This window comes from Ambystoma mexicanum, chromosome 13 (genome assembly GCF_040938575.1).
Source record: "Ambystoma mexicanum isolate Mex_15411 chromosome 13, UKY_AmexF1_1, whole genome shotgun sequence".
Taxonomy (NCBI): Eukaryota; Metazoa; Chordata; class Amphibia; order Caudata; family Ambystomatidae; genus Ambystoma; species Ambystoma mexicanum.
In genome coordinates this window covers 439,348,847-439,372,202 of record NC_090938.1, presented here as the reverse complement: position 1 = coordinate 439,372,202, position 23,356 = coordinate 439,348,847, and the positions used below count along the sequence as shown (strand labels likewise).

The window sequence follows — 23,356 nt, the reverse complement described above, 5'->3', positions numbered from 1 at the left end:
GCATGTCTTTGCTGCACACTTTCTCCATCAGTGTCTGAGCTGCGTTCCACACTCCGCTCTCCTCCGGTGTCCCAAATAGCGTCAGAACAAGTCGGATGCAGTGGTAAGCTCTGTCTCTTCTCCTCTGGTTGCTCAATTGTGTGCATTTTAAATGTCCCAATCTTACTAAATAGTTTCCAATGACTAGAACGCGACGTTGATTTGCCGTGTTTAGCCATCCTCATTACTCCGTCCCTCTTCCTCATCTCCATACTAGAAAAGGGGGGAGAGGTGCATAATATTGCTGGCTACGAAAGCCTAGGAATTTAGAACCCACATTGCAATAAGCCATACAGGAGTGTGGTATAAGTCCTTCGGTGTTACTAGGAGTTACCCCTGAAGGGTTGCTTAAATCTAATATTCTCATACCTCCCTGGGTCAGTGTCAGGTAGCTTCTGCCATTCCCTCGCCACATTGAAGCTTCCCTCCAGAGAATCAGTGATGATGTTGATAGATTTGTCACAAGACACATCATCTGAGCAAGCAACTAAGCAGAAAGGTCAGAGTGTTAATCCAGATCCAGCACCCTACATTCATGATAAGAAAGCTGAAACCCAATAACTGCCAATCTGCATCATTGATCAGCCCTGGAGATAGAAAGACCCACAAAGAAAAAGGGAAGCTGCAAGACCCATGCTGAAGTTTGTCACCAGATTCTTTGATCCAGAACGGAGAGAGAGCATCATAGAGAAACCGCCATCAGCCAGGGAAGATAGGAGGGCCTTGTGGGGCTGCTGAGTGAGACTGGCAAGCCAATGCGGAGACCTGTAAGTTCCCTAGACCATCAGTCACTAAGAGGGGAGACGCATCAACCATTCACAATGGAACCTATTTTAGTGGCACCCAAAACTGGTTGTCGAAACACAAACACGAACGATTGCCTTCCCTGGTCACCATGGCTGTTCCGCGGTGGACCCGTGTGGATAAAGTGGGCGGGGCTCAGCCTGCTATTTATGAGCTTTCCTTTGTTTAATATAACACAGGTGGGGAAGACAGGGCTAGATTGGCCAAGGAGAGAGAAACAATACCAACAGAGGGAGAGGGATTTAAAGAAGAATCAGAAAGGCGGCAGTGTGGGTTATTAAGGTGAGGTTAGAGGAGGAAGAGGTGTACGCACAAGAGACCAGCAAGAGAGAGGAAGAAGCAGCAGAGTGTGAAGGCATTTCCAGGACCAGGTGAGGTATTGGCTAAGGAGTGGAACTGGTACTGCAGCGTGAGTGCGCATGTTGGTGTGGCAAGTGTGATTAGAAATGTTAGTGTAAGGAGTGAATGTGAAGTGCATGGTCCGGAGGGAAAGATGAGTGGTTGAGTAGTAGCCGCAAGGTGCATTAGTGTGGAGGAAGCGTAGTAGTAGTGTGGAGGAGGGAATAGTAGTATGGAGCAGTAAGAAGTAGTGTGGAGGATGAAGTAATAGTGTGCTGAGGGAGCAGAAGTTTGGCTGGTGGAGTGGGTGGTAGTGGTGCAGGAAAGAGAAGTAAGATCAAAGACTGGAGGCAAGGTACAGAAGGAGTGGAAGGCATTGGAGAGATAGAAGATTGGAGGGAGGAGTGAGTAGAAATGGGTAGAAAGAAGGGAGAGTTGGAGTGGGGGAGTGAGCATGATAGCAGTAGGTTTAACTCCAACTGCATAGCTGCAAGGCGCAATTCCCAAATCCCAGTAGAACGCTAACAACTGGTTAGAGAAGGGAAAATCAGGAAGTCCCTGAGAGTGTTTAGCTAGAGAAGACAAATAGGTCTTTAGGTCCTCGTCCTTAGCATAAGGCAGAAATTTAGGCAGTAGAGGTGGAACCTCGGGTCCTGGATGCCTCGATTAGGGAGGAGGTGTTAAATAAAATGGGAGAGGGACTGCCCAAGGGCTCACAAAAATATCAATAAAAACATTTGAACTACCTCTGAGATTTGGAGTTATTCTTGTGTCATCTGTAAAATGTGGTGTTAGATGTGGGATTCTTCAGAACCTGATACAGAGGTCGCCTGTTGCCATCCAAGATGTTAGGAATTAGGCGACAGACAAATACAGCCTGGCTACCCACTAGTCATACCAGGAAAAACTAACTGACAGGGCACAAAATTCATGTCCCGCCCTATGCAGGAGGTGAAAGAAGTACTTAATATTAAGACTTTGTTGACATTCATATACCACCCACAGAAGGATGGTTTGGTGGAATGCGGTTACGCAATTTGGTGGAAACGGATGGGAAAAATTGGGAGTTGATGATACCCTGAGATCTTTTTGCAGTCAGAAAAACTGCCCAAATGTCCTTGGTATATTCCCCATTCGAGCTCTTGTACGGTCGTGAACCCAAAGATGGGCTTGATATGTTAAGGGAAACTAGGGAGAAGAGGAGGAGGCACCAATACCTATATTCAAGCAGCCCACAAACTAAAGTCCCATATGAAAGTAGTACGCATAATTGTTAACAGCTACTTCTCAAGGGTCTGAAAACATCAGAAAGGCACTATGATTAGCAGGCAGTAGCTAGATATTTTTCAGCAGGCAACCAAGTACTGGTTCTATTACCTACCTCCGAAAATAAGATGGTTTTGAGGTGGTATGGTCCGTATAAAAATCTTCAATGTAAGGGACTGCTCAATTACTTGATCTATCATGTCAACTTATTAAAGATTTGGAAGGTAGATCCTGTTGTAAAAAGCACAGTCACCATTGCAATACTCTTGGCTTAAAACAAGAATAAACTCGACTTCATCCCTGAAAATCTTATTACCAGCCAAAAAAGGGACGGCCAATATTTGTTGAACCAATTACCTATGGTCTTCTCCTAAGAGCTGTGACAAGTCAGACATTTTGTTTACTACATTCAATCTTAAATCTTATCAAATCCCTGAGGTTCACAGGAGGATTATAGAAGAAGAAATAGTAGTCACCATGTTAGTCGCGGGTAAAAACATTAATTTATTTAACACATTTTTACACTTTTTTAACATGAACAGGTAGATGGGGGATTAGGGCTAGTCATATTGAAAGATGAGTGGGAGTAGGTGGGCGATGCGGGGGTCTCCCCCTGCACGGCGCAGCAAAAAACACAGTAGAAGAATAGAAGAAAATCTGTGCTTGCTGCAATTAATAAAATGCACTATTCTGACATAAAACTGAAGAAATCACAAGGATGCTGAGGTTTGGGAGTCATAGAACCATCAGAGTGCCCATGGTCCTCCATAATTGTCCTTGTCGCGAAACCTGATAGTTGGCGATTCTGCATCGATTTCCGGAGACTGAATTCCATCTCGGTCTTCGATAACAATCCGATTCCTAGAATCGATGAGTTAATCGAAAGACTAGAGAATGCTAGGTTCATCAGCCCTGGAGATAGAAAGACCCACAAAGAAAAAGGGAAGCTGCAACACCCATGCCGAAGTTCGTCACCAGATTCTTTGATTCAGAACGGAGAGAGAGCATCATAGAGAAACCGCCATCAGCCAGGGAAGATAGGAGGGCCTTGTGGGGCTGCTGAGTGAGACTGGCAAGCCAATGCAGAGACCTGTAAGTTCCCTAGACCATCAGTCACTAAGAGGGGAGACGCATCAACCATTCACAATGGAACCTATTTTAGTGGCACCCAAAACTGGTTGTCGAAACACAAACACGAACGATTGCCTTCCCTGGTCACCATGGCTGTTCCGCGGTGGACCCGTGTGGATAAAGTGGGCGGGGCTCAGCCTGCTATTTATGAGCTTTCCTTTGTTTAATATAACACAGGTGGGGAAGACAGGGCTAGATTGGCCAAGGAGAGAGAAACAATACCAACAGAGGGAGAGGGATTTAAAGAAGAATCAGAAAGGCGGCAGTGTGGGTTATTAAGGTGAGGTTAGAGGAGGAAGAGGTGTACGCACAAGAGACCAGCAAGAGAGAGGAAGAAGCAGCAGAGTGTGAAGGCATTTCCAGGACCAGGTGAGGTATTGGCTAAGGAGTGGAACTGGTACTGCAGCGTGAGTGCGCATGTTAGTGTGGCAAGTGTGATTAGAAATGTTAGTGTAAGGAGTGAATGTGAAGTGCATGGTCCGGAGGGAAAGATGAGTGGTTGAGTAGTAGCCGCAAGGTGCATTAGTGTGGAGGAAGCGTAGTAGTAGTGTGGAGGAGGGAATAGTAGTATGGAGCAGTAAGAAGTAGTGTGGAGGATGAAGTAATAGTGTGCTGAGGGAGCAGAAGTTTGGCTGGTGGAGTAGGTGGGCGATGTGGGGGTCTCCCCCTGCACGGCGCAGCAAAAAACACAGTAGAAGAATAGAAGAAAATCTGTGCTTGCTGCAATCAATAAAATGCACTATTCTGACATAAAACTGAAGAAATCACCAGGATGCTGAGGTTTGGGAGTCATAGAACCATCAGAGTGCCCATGGTCCTCCATGATTGTCCTTGTCGCGAAACCTGATAGTTGGCGATTCTGCATCGATTTCCGGAGACTGAATTCCATCTCAGTCTTCGATAACAATCCGATTCCTAGAATCGATGAGTTAATCGAAAGACTAGAGAATGCTAGGTACATCATCACCCTAGACTTAACTAAGGAATATTGACAGGTTCCATTGAACCCTACCGATAAAGTGACAACTGCCTTTTCCACTCCTGAGGGTTTGTTTCAATTTGCTATGTGCTCCCCTCCACTTTGACATTCATGGAGCCCACGCCACTATTCAAAGGTTCGTGGATAAGATTCTAACACCTTATTCCTCATCCGAGGGAGCCTACTGTGAGGGATCAGAAATGTGAGGCGGTCAACTTTGTTAAGGTTTTTCAAAAGATGCCATAACTCAAAAGGTTGGATAAACGCCTCACTATCCCCAGCCTGATGAGGATTTTCCTGTCTAAAATAAACGAACAGAAACACTCTAACAACGGATATCTGTCCCTCACACTTGTGCATACAATAACTTAACAAGTTAATGCATAGCAGTTCAAAAAGGCAACACAATAATATGTTAATTAAATTCACCATATGACAACAGTCTCTCCTAATGATTTGGGTTAATTCCCCTTCCCCAGATTCAAGCAGGATTCTGTTCCATCGTTCCAAGAGAAAAAAGGAAATCCTGGTGAACAACAAAGTTCCAACACAGTTCTTTGTAACTCCAACTTAATAAAAGAAAGTTCGACTGTTCCAGTGATTCAACAAAGAAACTTTGTTCTCTTCCTCTTGTAATAATACGAATAATAATAATCGTGTTCATATAAAGACATGTCAACAGTATCAACATATATTGGGCCTCATTACGAGGACAGCAGTAACCCGCCAGTGCTACCAGCCGGTTGCCGCCGACCTCGTAACACTGAATCCGCCATTTGACTTTGCAGTGCCACCGGGACATTACAAGTCCCGGCGGAGCGGGAAGTCAGGCAGCAGATTTGGTAAGTCCCCATTCCCTGGAATGGGTTCACAGGAGCAACGGCACCATTGTTAATGGTGCCGGTGCTTCTTTGACAACTCTGTAGGCAGGTGCCATTGCGCCCTGCAGGTCAGACCTGCCGGGCATAACGGCCCCAGCCCGCAGAGTCGGAGTGTGGCGGTCCGGAAAGGGTGCTGGTACGTGGCTACGGCACCCTTATTTCCAGACCGCCACACTCATAATGAGGCCCAATGTCTTTGTCAGGATGCTTTCCAACAACTTATTATTTCTGAAGGCAAATAAAACTTCTACAACAGTTTTATACAATCCTTGCTTCAGCAGTAGCAGTTTGTTAAAATTATGTGTTAACACAACTTCTACCTGGTTTACTTCCATGCCAGGCCTACTAATTCAAGTTCAATATTCGGGTATACTCCCATGTCCAAATAGTAATTTATAAACAAATGCCTCTGTGGTTTAAATCAGCTACACCAACTTTGCAGTGTGCATCACTTTCCAACTTCAAGCTTTCAACAATTCTCCAGAGAATGCAAGATTCACATTTGTGCTCTTTAGTACTCTTTTGTACTTTTCCAAACCTCTGCAAGTTATGCTCCTCTCCTCCTTCTGAACAACCTATTCCAGAAGGGCAGCCTCCTTGTCACTCGTGGTTCCCAACTGTGTCATTAACCAAACACTCACAAGGATATGCTTTTATTCTGCTTCTAACTTGGCTTTGGCAATGTGGTTTTTTTACCAGCCTTTGTTATATGCTTCTTTAAACATGGCCAATATACTTTACAACCTTTGGAATTCTCATTAGTCCCTGCCTGCCGTTGGCAATATTTGTTGTTTTCAAATTGCCTTGCTCCTACTTTCTTTATGTTTGGGTAATGGTTGTTTGCATTACGTTTTAAAAGCATTGCCCCCTCTTTTTACTGGCTTCTCCATAAACGTGCATGCTTATGCTTAAAGACACAGACACTAGTTTTCGAAAAATAAAGCTTTCTTTGGGTTTTGAGAGTTGGTATTCAAAATTGCCTTGAATGCTACTTCATTCATACGTAAGCGTTTTCTATGCTGAAAACTCTTGTATCTAGCACGCGAGCGGTCTTGGAGCGCTTTGGTGTCACTTTCAGCTAGTGAACTCCCTGGGTAAGGCGTGTGTCTCTGGCTCCCTTACTGCCCACAGGTATTCTGCTTCAGTGGCTTCTGGCAACGCGGCAATCTGTTACTTTTGTTTCCTCCACCGCCCGTGCAACTTGTAAACGGAGCTCTCTTTGCTCCAGAGGCTTCCTGATGCTCGCCAGCCACCGGAAATAGCCTCTTGGGGAAGAAAGATTTTCGTACTTTCTCTTCCCACCGCGCAGACTCCTGGCAGCAAAGACCCTCTCAGGACTGGCTACGGTTCTCTGCTTAACAGTAGTCCCGGCATCTTCTCCCTTCTCCAGGTTTTGATTTGGCTGCTCACACTGCTCGGTCTTCTTCATCTGCTTTCTAATGGCCTGCCCCTAAGGGGGCCTTTTAAGCCTCTCGGTCTCCCTCAGGCGTGGGTCATATCCACTAACAAGCTGACCATTCCTGCAGCATTGTTCCACTTTAGCCCTCTTCTTCGTCCCCATAATTCGGAAATTATGGGATTTGGAGTCTGTGAGAAACCTGACTGTGTTCTCTCACCTACTCCCCCGGCATCTTCCATTCAGGTGGCCAGGGAAGGGCCATCGCTTTTGGATCCTGATCCTGGGGATGGACAAGCGAGGGAGGATCACCTGAGTGGAAGGTCACAGGGGATTGGGCAGAAAATACCCGAGGGCGATACATGGTATTCCCCCTCACCTCATTTCCCATCTGAAACCCCTTTCTCAGCTTTCATGGGATATTTGCAATCCCATTCCATCTCCCCCTGCCCATTTCCGAGAAATACTTGGAAGAAGAGGCAACCGAGAGTAGTGAGTATTACCTGCATTAAGCACCTATTAGCATTAGGTTGTCCCATTAATCGGGTCAGGCAGTGTCAGGCATTTCACACTGACTACTCACACCTGACTCCACTTGACTCTTATGTGAAGTATAGGTGTGCAATCATGGGAGCGAGCTGTGAATTCTGAAGGGAGCCGAGAAGCCAAGGAGCAGGGAGCTGAAGGGAGAGGAGTCTGCAGGATCTGTAGGAGAGCAGTGTGCTGCAATGCTTGCCCAGTGCCTGTGAAGGGCTGCAGTGTGGCTAGGGAGCAGTGTCTCCAGGGAGCCAGATTGAGGCAGCCCGTGTCCTACTGGCAGCGTGCAGAGAAGTGCGTGTTCCCTTGGGACATGTGCCAGTCCCAAAGGGGTCTGAGGGGCAGGTGGTGAGACCCTGACCTCGATACCATATGCCCTGAGAGGAACGTTCGCCAGCGCAACACTACCAGTGAGTTTCAAAGGGGAAAGTGATGAGAAACTCGGGAGAGTACGGCTAGCTGGAGCGGGAAGCTAGAAAAGACAGGATTTGCAAGCGGCACGAAGCGGAGAAAAAGGCTTGAAGATAAATGAGAAAGGTGCGAGTGACCTGAAAGTGAAAGAAAGGTGCAAGTGTTACGCTTACCTTGTCTCTGCGGGGGCGTTGGGGCACGATTGAAATACATCCTGGGGCTGCGCAGGCCTTCAGCACCGGTGACTGCGGTAGATGCTTCTCAGGGTCACGCACCTGATTATTACTGTCTGTGGGCGCTCCATCCTGCTACTTCTGGCAGGGGCGCTTAATTGCCATGGATTGAGTTCCTTCACTGGTCCTTTGCGGGCAGTAGTCCAGTCCAGCTGCGACTATCCACTTCTTCCGGTAAGAAATGTTCTTGTTCTTGTCTGTGTTCCTTTGCGTGTTTGTTTTCAGCCTTCCCTTGTTTGTCTTTTGTATTGTTTGTCTCCCGTTACCATTCGTTTTCCTTCGTTCCTCAAAACGTTGTCCGTTCTGTGTGTTATTGTCCGTTCCTTCTTTAATATTGTTCTGTTGCTCCTTACCCATGTACCCAGTATAGCCGGGCCCCCTGTGTCTGTGTATCCCGAAGGGGCATAAATGGGTCATTCCTCCGCATGGTTCCATGGCACCCACCATCTGGGGTTTTTGTGCATGTGATTCTGGGTGCGTGGTCGTGACAGCAAGTGAGCACCGGAAAGCGAAATAAAGTAAACAAGAAGGGTGCAAGTGACCCGAAAGTAAGCACTGGTGAACGAAACAAGTGTGCAAGTGGCACGGAAAGGAAAAGGTACAAGGGCGCATGAAAACAAAGAAGAAGTGAATGCGCAAGAGGCACAGTGAAGAGAAAGTCAACCCAAAGGGAAGGTGCCAAGGGCATGGCAAGCCGAGAGAAAGCAAGACAAAGAAGGTGCAAGTGAAAGGGGTGCAGGAAGCACCTGGAAGAGGTAAGGATAGAAGAAAAGCAAGTACAGGAAATACAGAGAGGGGCCAAAGATCAGAGTGGTCGCGCTTAGGATGAGCCAAGAACCTAGCGTTTTCGAAAGTCTCTGATATTACCCAATGAGAAGGTTATATGTGAAAGGAACTGTAAACAAGAGAAAGGCACATCTTGACAAGGTGAACTTTTTGTTTAAATCTGAAGAGGCCTAAGCTTGGGGAAGGGAACCCTGAAAGGCCTAAGATAAACTGTGTTAAACTGAACTTGTGTTTGAATCTGAAGGGACTTGAACTTGGGGAAGGGAACCCTAAGAGGCCTAATAGAGGTGAACTTTTATTTGGTGAAAGAATGAGAAATAAGCTTGGGGAAGAGAACCCTGAGAAACCTGAAGGAAACTGTGTTACATGTTTGTTTGATTTGAAATTTGGAAGGAGTAGGGCTTGGGGAAGGGAATTTACCAGGAACTAAAGACATTGGGCCTCATTACACGGTAGGCGGTAACCACGGCGCTATTAGCGCCATGGTTGCTGCCGGTATTTTACCGTGTCCGCCTTGGTGGATGGCGGAATTACCGCCCTACTCCAAGGTGAGTGGGGGCTGTAATTCCCCATTCACCAAGGCACTTCCCCATTCCCATTTTTGCCCCCATAGGGCTTAATGGGAATGGGGAAGGCGCTAATTACGGTACCACAAATTGCGGTACCGTAATTAGCACCAAGGTCCCTTAGCGGGCCCGTTCCTTAACGGCTGGTAAAACCAGCCGTTAAGGTCGGGTCCCGCAAAGGGACCTCGTAGTAAGGCGGGAAGGGTTTACCGGTACTGGTGCCCTTACCGGTACCAGTAAACCCTTACCGCCTACCGTGTAATGAGGCCCATTGGGACTTGTTGAACAGAATATAAGAACTTTGTGGAGGAGAGCTGAAGAACAACTTCTTTTTGATTGTGCTCAACATTGAGGATACTAACCAAGCCACACCTGGTGAGAAGACCACCTGAAACCAGCCTTGGTATATATTTTTTTTTAATCACAATTTTTCCTTTAAAGAGACTTCCTAACACATTTTATCAGAGAGTGAGGGCAAGTATAGGTTTAGACACAGACAGATTTGGGTTTTGGACTTTCAGACATCGACAGCCCTTAGAAACATCAGTTGAGGGAACCTTCCCTTTAGAGTTAGGGCCAGTTAAGTATTACACAGACCCCAGCATTGTAGTAAATAAAGGTTTGTGTCTCTCTTGATACCATCCCTGTCTCACAAGTCCCTAAACGAAGTGTTGGTTTTTGCCACTTCTCCTATTTTACAGTAAGCCATTAGAAGGTTGGGGTGTTGGGGGAAGTTAAACAAGGAGTTTTCCCCTTCCTGCTGACCTGCTTCCCCCGTCATGTGATCCTCCCATAGAACACCACCCCCAGGGTCGGGATCAGAAAGCATCTGCCTTTCCCTGGCCGTATGAGAAGGGTCCCAAGCCAGGTTTTCTGGAGAATCATATTCATAGTAGTAGTTGGGAGGAACATCTGTGTCACCTCTATGAGATCACAAGAGCCTTGTGAAAGGCAACGCTCCGTGCCAACTCGAAGAAATGTCATCTAGCCCAGAATGCAGTGAAATATCTAGGCTGTTTTGTAGTGAGTGGTCTCACTCAACCCCAGACAGAGAAAGCGAAGGCAATGGCTTTAACACCGCCACCAAAAATGAATAGGAGCTCCAAGCCTTCTTAGGCCTAATGGGCTACTATTGTAGGATAATTCTGAACTTCTCTACCATTGCAGGCACACTTACAGTCATGCCCAACCAAATAAGCCTGTCTGGACTCGCCATGATCAAAAGCGTTTTGATGGGTTGAAACAGATACTTGGTGATGAACATGTCCTAAAGATGCCCGACTTCAACAGGGAGTTCATCCTGTAGACTGATGCATCTAATGAAGGCCTGGGGGCCGTACGTTCAGAGCTTCATGATGCTCAAGAATATTCGGTCCAGTACACAAGTAATTAATTGTTCGATAGAGATCCAGCTTACGGAAGTGTGGAATTTGAGTTTCTGGCTATCAAATGGGTTGTTACTAGTTTGTTGTATTATCTGACAGTGCAAAAGATCTGCCTTGTTATGGACCATTCCCCCCTAACCTGGATGTATCTGAGAAAAGACACCAATGCCAGCAAAATTAAATGGTTCCTAGATTTACAACTCTTTTGCTTCCCTGTAGAACATTGGAAGGTGAAGGAACAAGAAAACGTTCCCAGTCACTGCCCACTGAGTCGACTAGAGGAGTGTCAAAAGCCAACAGATAGTGTATGTGACGGATCCAGGGAATACGTCCCTTCTCACTAAGGGGGAGCAACTGCCTTTAGGACTAGGGACATGAGCCTGCTATGCTTAACACCCCGTAGGTGGCAGGGCAAGCAGAATCTCATTGTGGTGACGGCCCCCAAGAGGACAAGTAATCCCCAACAGGGTTTTTATTTCTCCTCCCTTATCTAAAAAGTCCCATTTATTTATTGGTTATATGGGAATTAAAGAGGACAATTGTATGCACATTCCTTTAGTCATGGCTGCTTTGGTTTCTGTCCCCTTTATAATAACGACAGTGTCAGACTCCCAAAAACAGGAGATTGTGCAATCTCTTTACAACCTGGAGTTTAAAAGACTTTTGAGAGTGACAAAGAGAGAAAGAGAGAAAGAAGGAAGTTGTGTGGCCTGACCAGTAGAAAGAGGCCTCCCACTGGAGGGTGGAGTCCAGAGACTGCCTGACGCAGACAGCTTGCGGAGCTGAGGTGCTCTTGGATCCGCGCAACGCTTCTCTCCCCTACGTGGTGATCGTGCCTGAAGAGGGGATCCGACTACACCAAAGCTAGTCAAACAGCACCCGCAAGCAATGACCTCCAAGACCCGCCGTGCATGCACGGAACGAGATTAACCCAACAAAGAGATATGGAAGGCCAAGAAGGAACCTGAACCGCAGTGCTGCATCCCGCCACACAAATTCCTCTCCGAAGCAACACCACCACAGCACCCAAGGCACCCAGCTGTTCCAGGAAACCAGATAGAGAATGAAGAGGATCGGCCAAGTCCAAAGAGACAGGCAACACCAAGCAAGGGTAAGGGGGAAAGGGCCCCAAGATGGGGTGAGAGAGAAACAGCTGAAGAAGAGGTGAGAGAGAAAGAGTCCCAAGCTGGTGTGAGAGAAAGAGACCGCCCGAAGCCAGGCTGAGAGAGAAAGAGCACCAAACCAGTTTGGCAGAGAAACCGCCTGAAGCCTTAGTGAGAGAGAAACAGGCAAAAGCAGGGGTGAGAGAGGAGCCCCAAGCGGGGGAGAAAGAGAAACAGCCCAATGCAGGGATGAGAGCGAAGCAGCCCCAAGCCAGGATGAGAGGGAGAGAGAGAGAGCCCGAAGCAGGGGTGAGAGAGAAAGGACCCTAATCCGGTAGTAAGAGAGAAACAGCACCAAGCTGGGGTGAAAGAGAAAGTTTCCTAAATCGGGGAAAGAAAGAGCTTCAAGCTGGGGTCAGAGAGAAAGTACCCCAGGCATGGTGGAGACCCAGAGACCACAGGAGAGGTTGGCAAGTACTACAATTCAGGAAGGATACCTGACTGCCTGACTGTGATTCATGCATGATGCTCTGCCAGTGATCTCTGCATTAACGCAAACAAGACAGAGATCCTTCTTATTGGGATGCATGCTCCTAGCTTCCCCCTCACTCTCTGGCCAGCCTCCTTAGGTCCCCTCCCCTCACCCAATTGTGAGGCAACAAACCTTGGGATCATCTTTGACTCCTCTCTCTCCTTCTCTCCACACATCACGGACCTTTCCAAGAAGTCTAATTTTCGGCTCCATCTCCTCAGGAATTGTCTTTCTTTCCTCACCTTCCCCCAGAAGCCCAATGACTCCAGAGCCTTGGTTCTCTCTAAGCTTGACTACTGCAACAGCCTCTTCCTCAACCTTCCTCTTTCCTCCCTTTGCCCCCACCAACTAATGCACAATAGGACTGCAAGACTTATCCTTGGCCTCAAGCTCAGGGACTGCATGTCTCCAGCCCAAAATCCATCCACTGTCTCCCAGTGACTGCAACGGTCAAATTCAAAACCCCTTGCATCATCCACAAGGTTGTCTGGGGCCTGGGACCTCTCTACATCCAACTTTCCCTCCCGAAATACCACCCAGCCAGAATCCTTCAGTCTTCTGGTTCCTACTCTCTGCCGATCAAAGGTTTCCCGAAGCAGAGAGTGGGAGGTAGATCCCTCTCCTCCGCTGGAGCCCCTCCCTCTGGAACAGCCTCCCTCCCCCCTCAGACTTGAGCTGGATCTTCTTAAGTTCCGGAAACTTCTCAAGACCTTCCTTTTCTCCTCTTTCTTCCCTCTCCCCCTCCTGTGCTAAACTCTCCACATGCCACTGTAACTGGGGCCTGGTACTTTCAGAGTCATACAGGGACTAGACCACCCCCCTACCAGTCCCTCCTAGCATCCGTTGCCCGCACTTGCCCTCTGACTCCCTTTCCCAGACTATACCAACCCATTCCTCCTGTCCACTGCACTTTTCCTCCTCTCCCGTCCTCTTTGCCCTGGCACTTGCTGCCTTGGCCTGAACAGCACTTGCCCGCCTCCACCCGTGGGGTTCCCCCACTCTTGCACTTCTCCCTCTACCCCCCAACCCCTCTTTGCACTTATCACCTTGTCATGTACTTGCACGGTTGATTCTCAGAAGACCAATATAACAGTTTCTTTGTTTTTGTTGTTTTCTTATGATATCCGATGCACCCAGCCCACCCCCTTCTTGCCTTGTGGTGCCTGGAAACACATGTGTAAATAAAATTTTAAAAAATAAGTTATGAAAAATACTTTTACCCAAGTGGGTGAGAGAATCACAGTAGTCTACGGTGAAGCACTGGAAACCAAAACCTGAGACGGAGAAAAGCACAAACCTGAATTTGGAGCTGTGAAACCAAGCACGTGGCTTGGGAGAAACCGGATTAAAGAGGTTATGTTTTCATAAGGAACCTTTGACCTGTGTAGCTGGAAAGACACCCAAGAGATATTTGTTCATGTGTCAGAAAACCAACACTTTATATGACTGAGAATCAGACTTTTACCAGGCTGGTTCTGGTAGAATGTATGTTAATTCTTTTTTGTTAGTGGAAGGGACAGACTTAGAGTAGACTAGTCCTACGACAGAGGACTGATTTTCATTGTAAGACATCCTGACAAGCACCCTTTTCTATTCTTTTGTTACAGACTAGGGCAACGACCTACCTCCTTAGACATATGGAAAGTATGTGCCCTATTTCCTTTTATAATAAATGAGATTTAAGAATCATGACTTCTTGTCCGCCTTCTGATTCTGACTTACCACATCACACCAGAGCAAAGAAAATAGGAACTGGATGTGGCGGTTTGTGATACAAGGGTAGAGGGCAGACGTGGGCAAGTGTTCAGGGAGCTCTGGAAATGTAACAGTGAACTAGAGGCCTCTTTTGTGTTTATACTCTGATGCTTTTTAGCACAGGAAAAAGGCAACCTACAGAAATAATAAAAGCTGTCCACAAGAAAAGATACATGAAAGTAGCTGGTTTATGAAGTCAAATATATATTACCTGTGACAAATCCAAGTAGATTGTTACCGCTCTACAAGGGGGAGCCACCTCCTTTAGGACTAGGGAGGTAAACCTGCTATGCTTAAATCCCCCTAGGGAACGGGGTTAGCGGGATCCCTCTGGAGGTGACTAACCCTTAGGGGACAGGAAACCCCTAGAGAGGGACTTAAGTAACCATCCAGTCACAGACACAAACACCTTAATGGGGTATGTAGGAGCTGAGGTGTATGAGAACCCTACAAACCCTTTCATAATGGCTACCTCAGCCTCTGAACCAACCTTCACACAGACCACCTCATGGAAAAACAGAAGAATGGTCGATAAGACCAGCCTCCTGGAGGCACATTGTTGGATTGACCAATCAGAAAGAGATATCTGCGTAGTGTGCAGAGTTCAATTGGACAGCAGCCAACACAAGAGGTGAGGCCGGCAGTGGGAGGGTGCGACAAGGCCCTAAGGAGGAGTAACTGGACCTGGGAGGCATGGCAGCCCGAGGGAGAACGGAGCTCCTTAGAGGAACGAGGCAGAGCTCTGGGAAGGAGCCGCCCAAAGGATCCTGCCCCGAGCAAGTGGGAATGAAGAGGAGACACCAGTCGACGTGGAGTACATCTGAGAAGTCACGTTAGTGGCTCTGCAGCATGAGGAGGGCCCAGAGGACAACGCACCCCTCCCAGGGAGCACCACTCACCAAGAACAGGTACGTTTTGGCTCCAGAGTGAGGGGGAAGAGACTGAGTGAATCTCAGGCTGGGGGGCAAGAGAAAGGTGGAAAGTCTCCCCAATGGCAGAAGGACTGTGAGATGCATAAGACAAAATGAGAAGAGGAGAGGCCCGGCTGGAGGCCCAGGATGACACTTCAGCCCTATATTAACTACATAACCTGGAACTGTGAACATAGACAAGGGCCTATGATCAAGAGACAAAGAGGTGGGGGTCAGAAGCCAGCAGTCATCTTTTTCCTTGGGTAATTACCCAAAAAGCCTGTCTTGGTTGTTTTGTGTTCCCTTTTGTTGAGAGATGGGGAAAGAACCTAGGCCAGAATAGGATTCCGGACTAAGGGCTTCAATTTTGTGTTTAGAAATCCCGATGAGCACCCTTTTCCCTTGTTTTTGTTTTAGAGTAGGGATTAGTTATAGGCTTAGGGAAAGAGTAGACATTTATTATGCTAAAGTAAGAATAAAAATACTTGAGAATAATGCCCCCTTGTCCATCTCCCGGTTCTGGGTTACCACATACAATATGACACCCCCATCCTTTGCTTCCAACTTTGGCTATTTCAGAGAGCAAGTACATTACATACTATTTTGTGACACATAGACAGTGCTGATTCCTTAAGTGAGGAAGACTGCTGGATCCTGCCTGTGAGAATGATGCAATGCAGTATGGTACAGTGGAGCATTAGTATCTGATCAGTCCGATCTCCTGGTGTCAAAGCATGTAAGTGCGACCATGATGAATCCCTGTAGTGGGGGACATTCTGGTAGCTGCTGACAGTGCTGAGCCCCTGCTCTAGAGTAGAGGGGTTGTGCCTGGGAATAGTAGAGGCAAATGCAAATAAGCATACAATGATCCACTAAAGTGTTTGAGAACATGTACTGCTCAAATGAACTTAGATCCTGCGTGGTAGGCGTTCTTGATATGGGATGGAATATGTCGAAGCATGGGCAGGGTGGTCAGTAGGGTACTGGTTCAGGATTTTTCTGATACTTACTAAGACTTACACTAAACTGGCAAATCCCTGGTTAGGGCCACCTTTACAAAGAAACCCTAGTTGGGGAAACCCCTCTATGCTAAGAAATTCTTTGTATTTGGACTAATGTGCCAGCATGTAATTATGGGAAAGGCTACACCCCCAAGATAACCAGACCAAAAGTGGGGTCCTTGCTTATCTCACTCCTACATGCCAAATCAGAAACCAGTTTGCAGCGAGAAAACATCTGACAGCACTTCAATCCGCTTCCAAGGGAGTCATTTCTCTTTGATGGCACTCTGCGGCTTCACATCCACAAGTCAAGCAGGCAAGATATACAATAATGAGTGCACAGAAACATTCTGTCAGATTTTTAGTCATCATTCACTTTCGCTCAGGGACTGACTATGCCACAATTATGACATGGTAGCTCAAAACCATCATCATTCTCTTTTGTCACCTATACCAACGTTGGGCACAGTTTACTGCTGGTCGGGTTTCCTGAAGTCACTTTAAAGGTTAGAAACAGAATATCTGTGGTAATGTGGCTCCCTCTTCTCTTAATCTGAGCGAAAGGTCTAGACAGAGTAAAATACTGCATAGAGTTTATTGGACACCTGAACCTCTGTTTAAACGTGGGCTCACCGACTATGACTTCTGCTGGTGTTACGCACACAGGGGATCATACCATTACTGCACCTATTTTACTGCGCCGGACGACAATTTCGACTTATAAAAAGAAATTTGCACCCCTATGCGGTGCATATATATGTGGGGTGGGGGTACAGTAAATCATTAATTTGGGGGGAGTAGAAGGGCCTGCAGGGGGTCTCCCCTCCATATATATGCAGTGAAAAGGGGGTCAACATTTTTGAAAGTAGGGATTTCGGCTGGCGCAGTAAACTCGGCGCAGTAATCACATAGAACCCACACACATGACTGGTACTCCGGAACACATACTATGGGAGTGCACTAGAGTGAGGTACATTTGGAGTGATTTATTTGTGATTTTTTTTACAAAGTCTTACAGCTGACGTAGAATTTTGAATTGATTTGGGGGAAGACTCTATGTTGGGGGATCTTTCCAGGGCTCAAATGAGATGGTTGCTCCAAATAGCCCTGATGCCTAAGAAGCTAATACTTAGGCGCTGCAAGTCTACAACTTAGCCTTCAGTTTAAGCATGAGTACAGGAGATGCACAGGTTATCGTTGATGAGAGGTACTCTATCAGAAGATGTTTTAACTGTTCAGAAGAGGTTTTAGCTGTTCGAAGACATCTGGAGTAGATTCTAGCACGGTATTAATGAAGAGTGATTGTCTACTTAGTTAGGGGAGAAGACAGGAGGGAGGTTGGATCAGGGTTCTGGGGCCGTGGGGGTTGGTTTGGTAGCCGATGCTGATGTTGTGGTTCATATTTAAATGTTTTTGATACAATGTAATTTTTTTTAAAAAAGAAACAGAACTAGTGGATAGCTAGAATCTACCTCTAACTCGGGCCTCATCTCTTTAATAAAGGGTCGCCTATGAACACTCTTTCTCCATCTACTAAAAATCATAAATGCACTTAGGCTTCCACTCATTCCCCCATCTGCTCTCTCATTCCCGTTAGCACTTTTAGGCAGCATCTGGGCAGTCGAAATGCTGCATCATCAAACCAATATGTATGTTGCTTGCTTTTCTGCTCCTCTTACCCTCGTACCCTGTCATTCCATGCACTCTTTTCCTGTCTCCTCATCCCTCACAGCCCCAAGCATTTATCAAGTTTTCAGTATGTGTTTCCTCTCTCTTAACATACAGTTCTTACATATAAGGTACATTTTTTGGGGGGCGGGGACAGGTCTCGCAAGTTTCCCCGGTCTACGTGTGCCTAATATCCCCCATTTTAAAATCAGAACTACAAGACCCAGAATGCAAAACAAATGTCAGAGTTGGAAGACATACACATGCATGGAAGGAGGAAACTTGAGAGCTTGGAGATTCTTGGCTTGCTTACTATTACGTTTGCTCGCACAGTGTAATATAGGGCCACTTTGAAACACATTTCCAGTGCCACTTTTGGTTGCCAGTCCACCCCTGGTGAAGGGGCTGGGCTAAAGTGCCATGGGGCCCATGTGTATGGGCTATGCCTGTCAATCAAAGCTCTTAAAGGGACGGAACATTTTTAGCCCGGTTTTCTGATCAGCTTCCAGGTGCAGGCTATCCCACACTGCTGGGATCGAGGGAGAGAAGGACATAGGAGAAATATATGTAAACAAACAGCGACAGTGTTTTGCGGCACTGGGAAATGGGATTGCCTGACCTCTTCTGAAGAATATGTATTAAAGTCAAAAAGCTTTACCCAATAGTAGCTTTGTTAAAAATTTCTTCCTCGTCAGATGACTCTTTGTCATTTATTGCTTGGGCCATATTTTTCCTGCGCACCGAATCTAGTGGTTTCTGCAGATCTTGAAGCCAAAGGGGTTTAACCACACCTTCAGGATAAAGTGAAACCTGCAAATGGAATTGAGTATTGGTTTTGATTACTAAGCATATTTTGTTTCCAAGGCAGTTAAACAAACGTATGCATGTTCTAAAATTGAGGAAAAAGGAAATTAAAGGGGTTCATTATACAACATGACAAATATTCTAAAATATTCCAACAGACAATCAATTGAGTATTAGCAATTTAAAAAAATGTTGGTTATGACTCAAATATTTGCAGTGTCAATACTGAAACATTAATAAAGAAATAATGAACAAAATATGAACTTTTTTTTATTTTTGATGCTTACGCATCGTTACAAATTTAGATCACATTCAAAATTACAATAAAACTTTTACAGCAAATTTACTTCTATTTTAAGATAAATAAATAAAACATAGTTACTAGACAGCAAGACGTTAGAAACATAACGAATATGTACGCGTTCACTTTTGGAAAATATTCATACTGCACAAACAGCTTCTCCGACCGGAGTTTTCACAGTTATACAGACTGCATAGTTCATAACAAAGAGCTAGTAAAATCATTCAATTAGACGAGCAGTTATTCATGAACAAGCCTTTCCGCAGTCTAAAAGATATATACATTAGCAAAATTCAATGCAATATATCAGTTTTTATGAGTGTGAGGTATTACAGGGACTAAAAGCAGAAATGATTCTCTGTCTATCTGCTTCAAAAACTGGACAAATCATAAAGAGGTGTTTTAAAGTTTCACTATATTCTCCAAGTTTACAAAATCTGCAAGTAGTATCAGCAGAGATGTGTTTGTTGTAGGACCAAAATTGAGTTCTTGATTTAGTGTGAATAAGGTCAAATCGAAATCGCATGTAGATTTCCCGGGTCTCAGCACTAGGACACAGCATAAGATAAGGGAGACATGGAACCTGTGCGTGTCTATAGGATGCATATTCCATATATGATACATGTTGAGATATTTGTAGACAAGTTGCTGCCCAATCGTTATTGAAAAGCCGTTTATGGGCAATATTTAATTTGATCTCTAAATCTTCGACAGGAAGATTAATCCCAGCTAGAATGTTAAATATTCGCTGTCGAAAGTGTGTAATCGATCTAGGCTGCGATTCTCTCAACATGATGTGGAAATCTTCATAAAGCGAGTTTTCTAGAGGGAAGTTCATTTTGAGATAAAGTTTCAAGAGACGCCACTGATGTCGAGATGCCAAAGAGTTTAGGCCTAATTCATGGCGTACAAGTGCATTTGGCAAAGAAGTAGGGAGATGAAGAGTCACTTTCCACAGTTTTGCTTGTATGAACTACAGCCACCTGCTAGCCAAAACATATTTAACACATTGCTGGAGTCTGGTAGCGGAAAAGCTATAATTTCTAGCAATCATCTAGCAGTGAATTGTATGAAAGGGACTTTTTGGCTGCACAATGCCATATGTACTAATACTCATGACAATGCATCTTTTTTAAATAAGTGGCAACCACACATTGGGCCTCATTACAGGTTTGCCTGGTGGAAAATCCGTTGAAAATGAGGGTTTTTAATGAGAGTGCAACCTAACTTCGGGAAGCAATGGATCACTTTCCAACCATAGAAGGAAGAACACAGTGAAGTAAGCAGAGACACAGGAAGCAATGAGCTAATAAAAGGGGAGGGCAGGCAATTTGGCAGCAAGGGATCTACAAGCAACCAGGAAAGGAAACAGTGGGGAGCAGATCCCCCAGTCTCAGGAGGAGTGGGTAAGTGGATCTAGGTGCTAGCGAGAAGCCATTCCTTGAAGAAGAGGGGCGTGAGATCTTTCCTGAACTGTAGAAGCAAGGGTGCCAATGTGCTGTTGACAGGGGCAGAGATTTCAGAGTCTTGGGCATAGTCTTCTGGTTCTTTCCATCCTGCACTGACAGAGTTAATGTCTGCACATTCCCTTACTCGTGGTGGATCATATGACTCCATAGATGCTGAGTTTCTCAGTATGAAATCTTGTGGACTTCAGTGTGACAGCCTTGTAGATGGTGCAGCAGGAGTTGAAGGTGATACAGGCTTGCAGGAGGAGCCAGTGCAATTCGATGAGGGTCTGGGTGATCTGGTCGAATTTGCCGAGTTATTTGAGTCGTACTGCAGCATGAAGGACACATCTCAGGGGTGCCAGGTTAGTCGCCGGAAGGCCTTCCAAAAGGGCATTGCCACCATCCAGACGGGAGAGGACCAAAGCTTTTACAGCAGATCTGAAGTTGTTTTTTGGGATCAACCAGCACCTGATTTTCATGCTGGCAGTAATGGAAAGGATTGCTACTGAACACGCCTCCATTTTGCACTGAAAAAAGCAGGCAGTTTCCATAAGCATCGATTGCAAATGCATCCCACAGTTTCTAATTACAGGAAGCATTTGCTAAAATTAAAGAGTAAAGCCGGGTTGGTGTGCGTTTTAAACTTTACCACTACATGCTTAAAAGGAGGACAATTGCACACAGGGTATCCTAATCATGATGGAGAGAGGTAAGGGGTAGAAGGGTGGGAGAGTAGCAATAGATTAGACCTCACAATGAATTGTAATTAACAAGGCAAATAAAGCAAGCCTACCACAGCTGTATTTTCAGGGTTATGCACATAGTTCCATCAAACTAATGTGCTGGTCAATGCAACATAACATGGCAAATTGTGGCATTTTCTGGTTGCATTTTTGCATACTATTAATTACATCCTATCGTATCGACTTGTTGTACTTACTTTTGCACAACATTATAGGTTTTGATTCTGACCGCTCTTCAGGGGATATTGGTATACTGGATTAGCTCTTGGCCTGGGAACTTTAGTTCAGGTTGTGTGGGCGTGCAGGACAGGCCATGGCTACCATGTCCCTAGGTTTTGGGGACCCCTGCCCCAGACGAGTGATTATAATGCATGTCCACACAGTGGTGGAGTTTCTAGCTACACAAGTGGTTGTCTTTCTACCGGGGCTGGCCTTGTGGGTGGGTCATGCCTATGCAGTTATGAGGCTCTGAGTCCACCACTGTTTTTCTTGTTTTCGTTGCTCCTTTTACTTGGGCCTGTCTCAGACACGGCAGGAAGACTACCCTCATCATTCATCACAGGCAACCTCTGCCCATTCTGGGCCTTTTTTCTATTTGATCTCTGTGCTGTGTGTGTCACTTCGCTCCACACACGGGTACGGAAGACACTGGGTTGAGTAGGTAAAGCATTGGTAAAAGACTACTTTGCTTGAGAATGGTCTTGCATGTCTGCCAAACTAGCGAGGTTTTTGGGCCTCCGGTCACAGGCAAGCTCATGCATGAGGGGAAGATTCATTGCTCTCCTTTCTGAAGAGTTTCCCCACCATCAGTGATGTTACTTTGTTACATGTGTACATATTATCTATGCTACACGAGGTTGTGTTACATTAGATTGTGATTTCTTTCACATTTCTGTTGCCCTTTAGGCAGTTGTTAAGACGGCCTGGAAAACCCCAATTTACACAGAGGATCAGGAGCCAGAAAAAGCCAGACTCAATAACGGAAATAGATAAAGTGAAAGGCAAAACCCAGTTTTATTAACATCCAAATAAAGCAGGGATAGTATACAGGCATAAAATGTCATTGCTCTCAGCCTATGCAGGAAGGAAAGAACCAGAAGACAGGCCTTCTCTATCTATGTCCCTAGACTCTGGAATCCCCTCCGTGTCAACATCAGACTTGTCCCATCGCTTCTACAGTTCAGGAAAGAGTTCAAGGCATTCATTTTCAAGGAATGACTCATCCCTAACACCTAGGTTGCATACCCTTGACTCCCCACCCTACCTGAGACTCTGTGATCTCCTCCTCACTGCTTTTTCCCTGGTTGCTTGTAGATCCCTTGCTGCGAAGTGCCTGTCCCCCTGTTGTTAGGTCCCCACTCCCTTTTGTTTCTGCTTACTTCACTGTGTTCTTGCCCTATGGTTGTAAAGCACTCTGTTGCTTCCCGGAGCTAGCTGTGTGCTCAATAAATATCATCATAATAATAATAATTAATGAATTGTCTAGCTCAAATACTGTCCCTATTGGAAGCTATACAACAGAATACAAATGAATGTGAAAGAAGTGACTCATATGGTCATTGTACCGGTTCTATTGCGATAGGAACGGGGGCCAGGCAGGGTTGTGTATTGGCTCCTCTATTGATTAGCCTTTATATCAATGGTCTACATTCAAACCTTGTTTCAATAGGTGCCAATATACCAAAACTGGGAACCATGGAACTGCCAACTCTGGCGTATGTAGATTATACTGTTGATGGCTTGTACTCCTCGCTCACTCGAGATTGATTACAGAGTATGGCTTATCAAAAACAACACATTATATACTCACTATTTGTCATAGCTGACATCATACTGTAATCTTAGTTACCAAAACCTACGGGTTACAGGGAATGGTTAAGGGGATTGACTACATATACATTCAATAACAAAAGAATTTATTGGACATTTGTATGGTGCATATACACAGGTATTTCCAGGTGCCACAAGACAAGATGGGGGAGGGCGGGGACATGGGAGTCGAAAAAGTAGAGCAACAAAGACGGTTATATTGGCCTTGTGACAATCCTATTGTGCAAGTGCATGACTAGAGGAGGGGGGAAGTGCAGGAGTGGGGTAACCTGCAAGGGTGGAGGTGAGCAAGTGCTGGACGGGCCAAGGTGGCAAGTGCTAGGGGCGTGGGGAGTGCTGGGGGGTGGGAGATGAGTGCGGTGGACAGGGGGGACAAAGTTGGTCTAGCCCGAGGGCAAGTGCTGGCAAAGGATGCTGGGAGGACTGGTAGGGGCTGGTCTGGTCCCTGTATGACTCTGAAGGGGCCGGGTTCCAGTCAAAGTGGCAGATGGTGAGTTAGAAAGG

The 23,356-nt window shown here is 45.9% G+C and overlaps 1 protein-coding gene across 1 annotated transcript in view; it reads right to left on the bottom strand.

The window, feature by feature from the left end:
• Positions 1-23,356, bottom strand: part of LOC138521314 (leucine-rich repeat-containing protein 37A-like) — a 1,201,733-nt gene that overhangs the window by 121,969 nt on the left and 1,056,408 nt on the right. Inside the window, exon 13 of the mRNA XM_069634057.1 lies at positions 18,382-18,533. Within this exon, the coding sequence (XP_069490158.1) occupies positions 18,382-18,533 (152 nt within the window). The remainder of the gene's footprint in view (positions 1-18,381; positions 18,534-23,356) is intronic.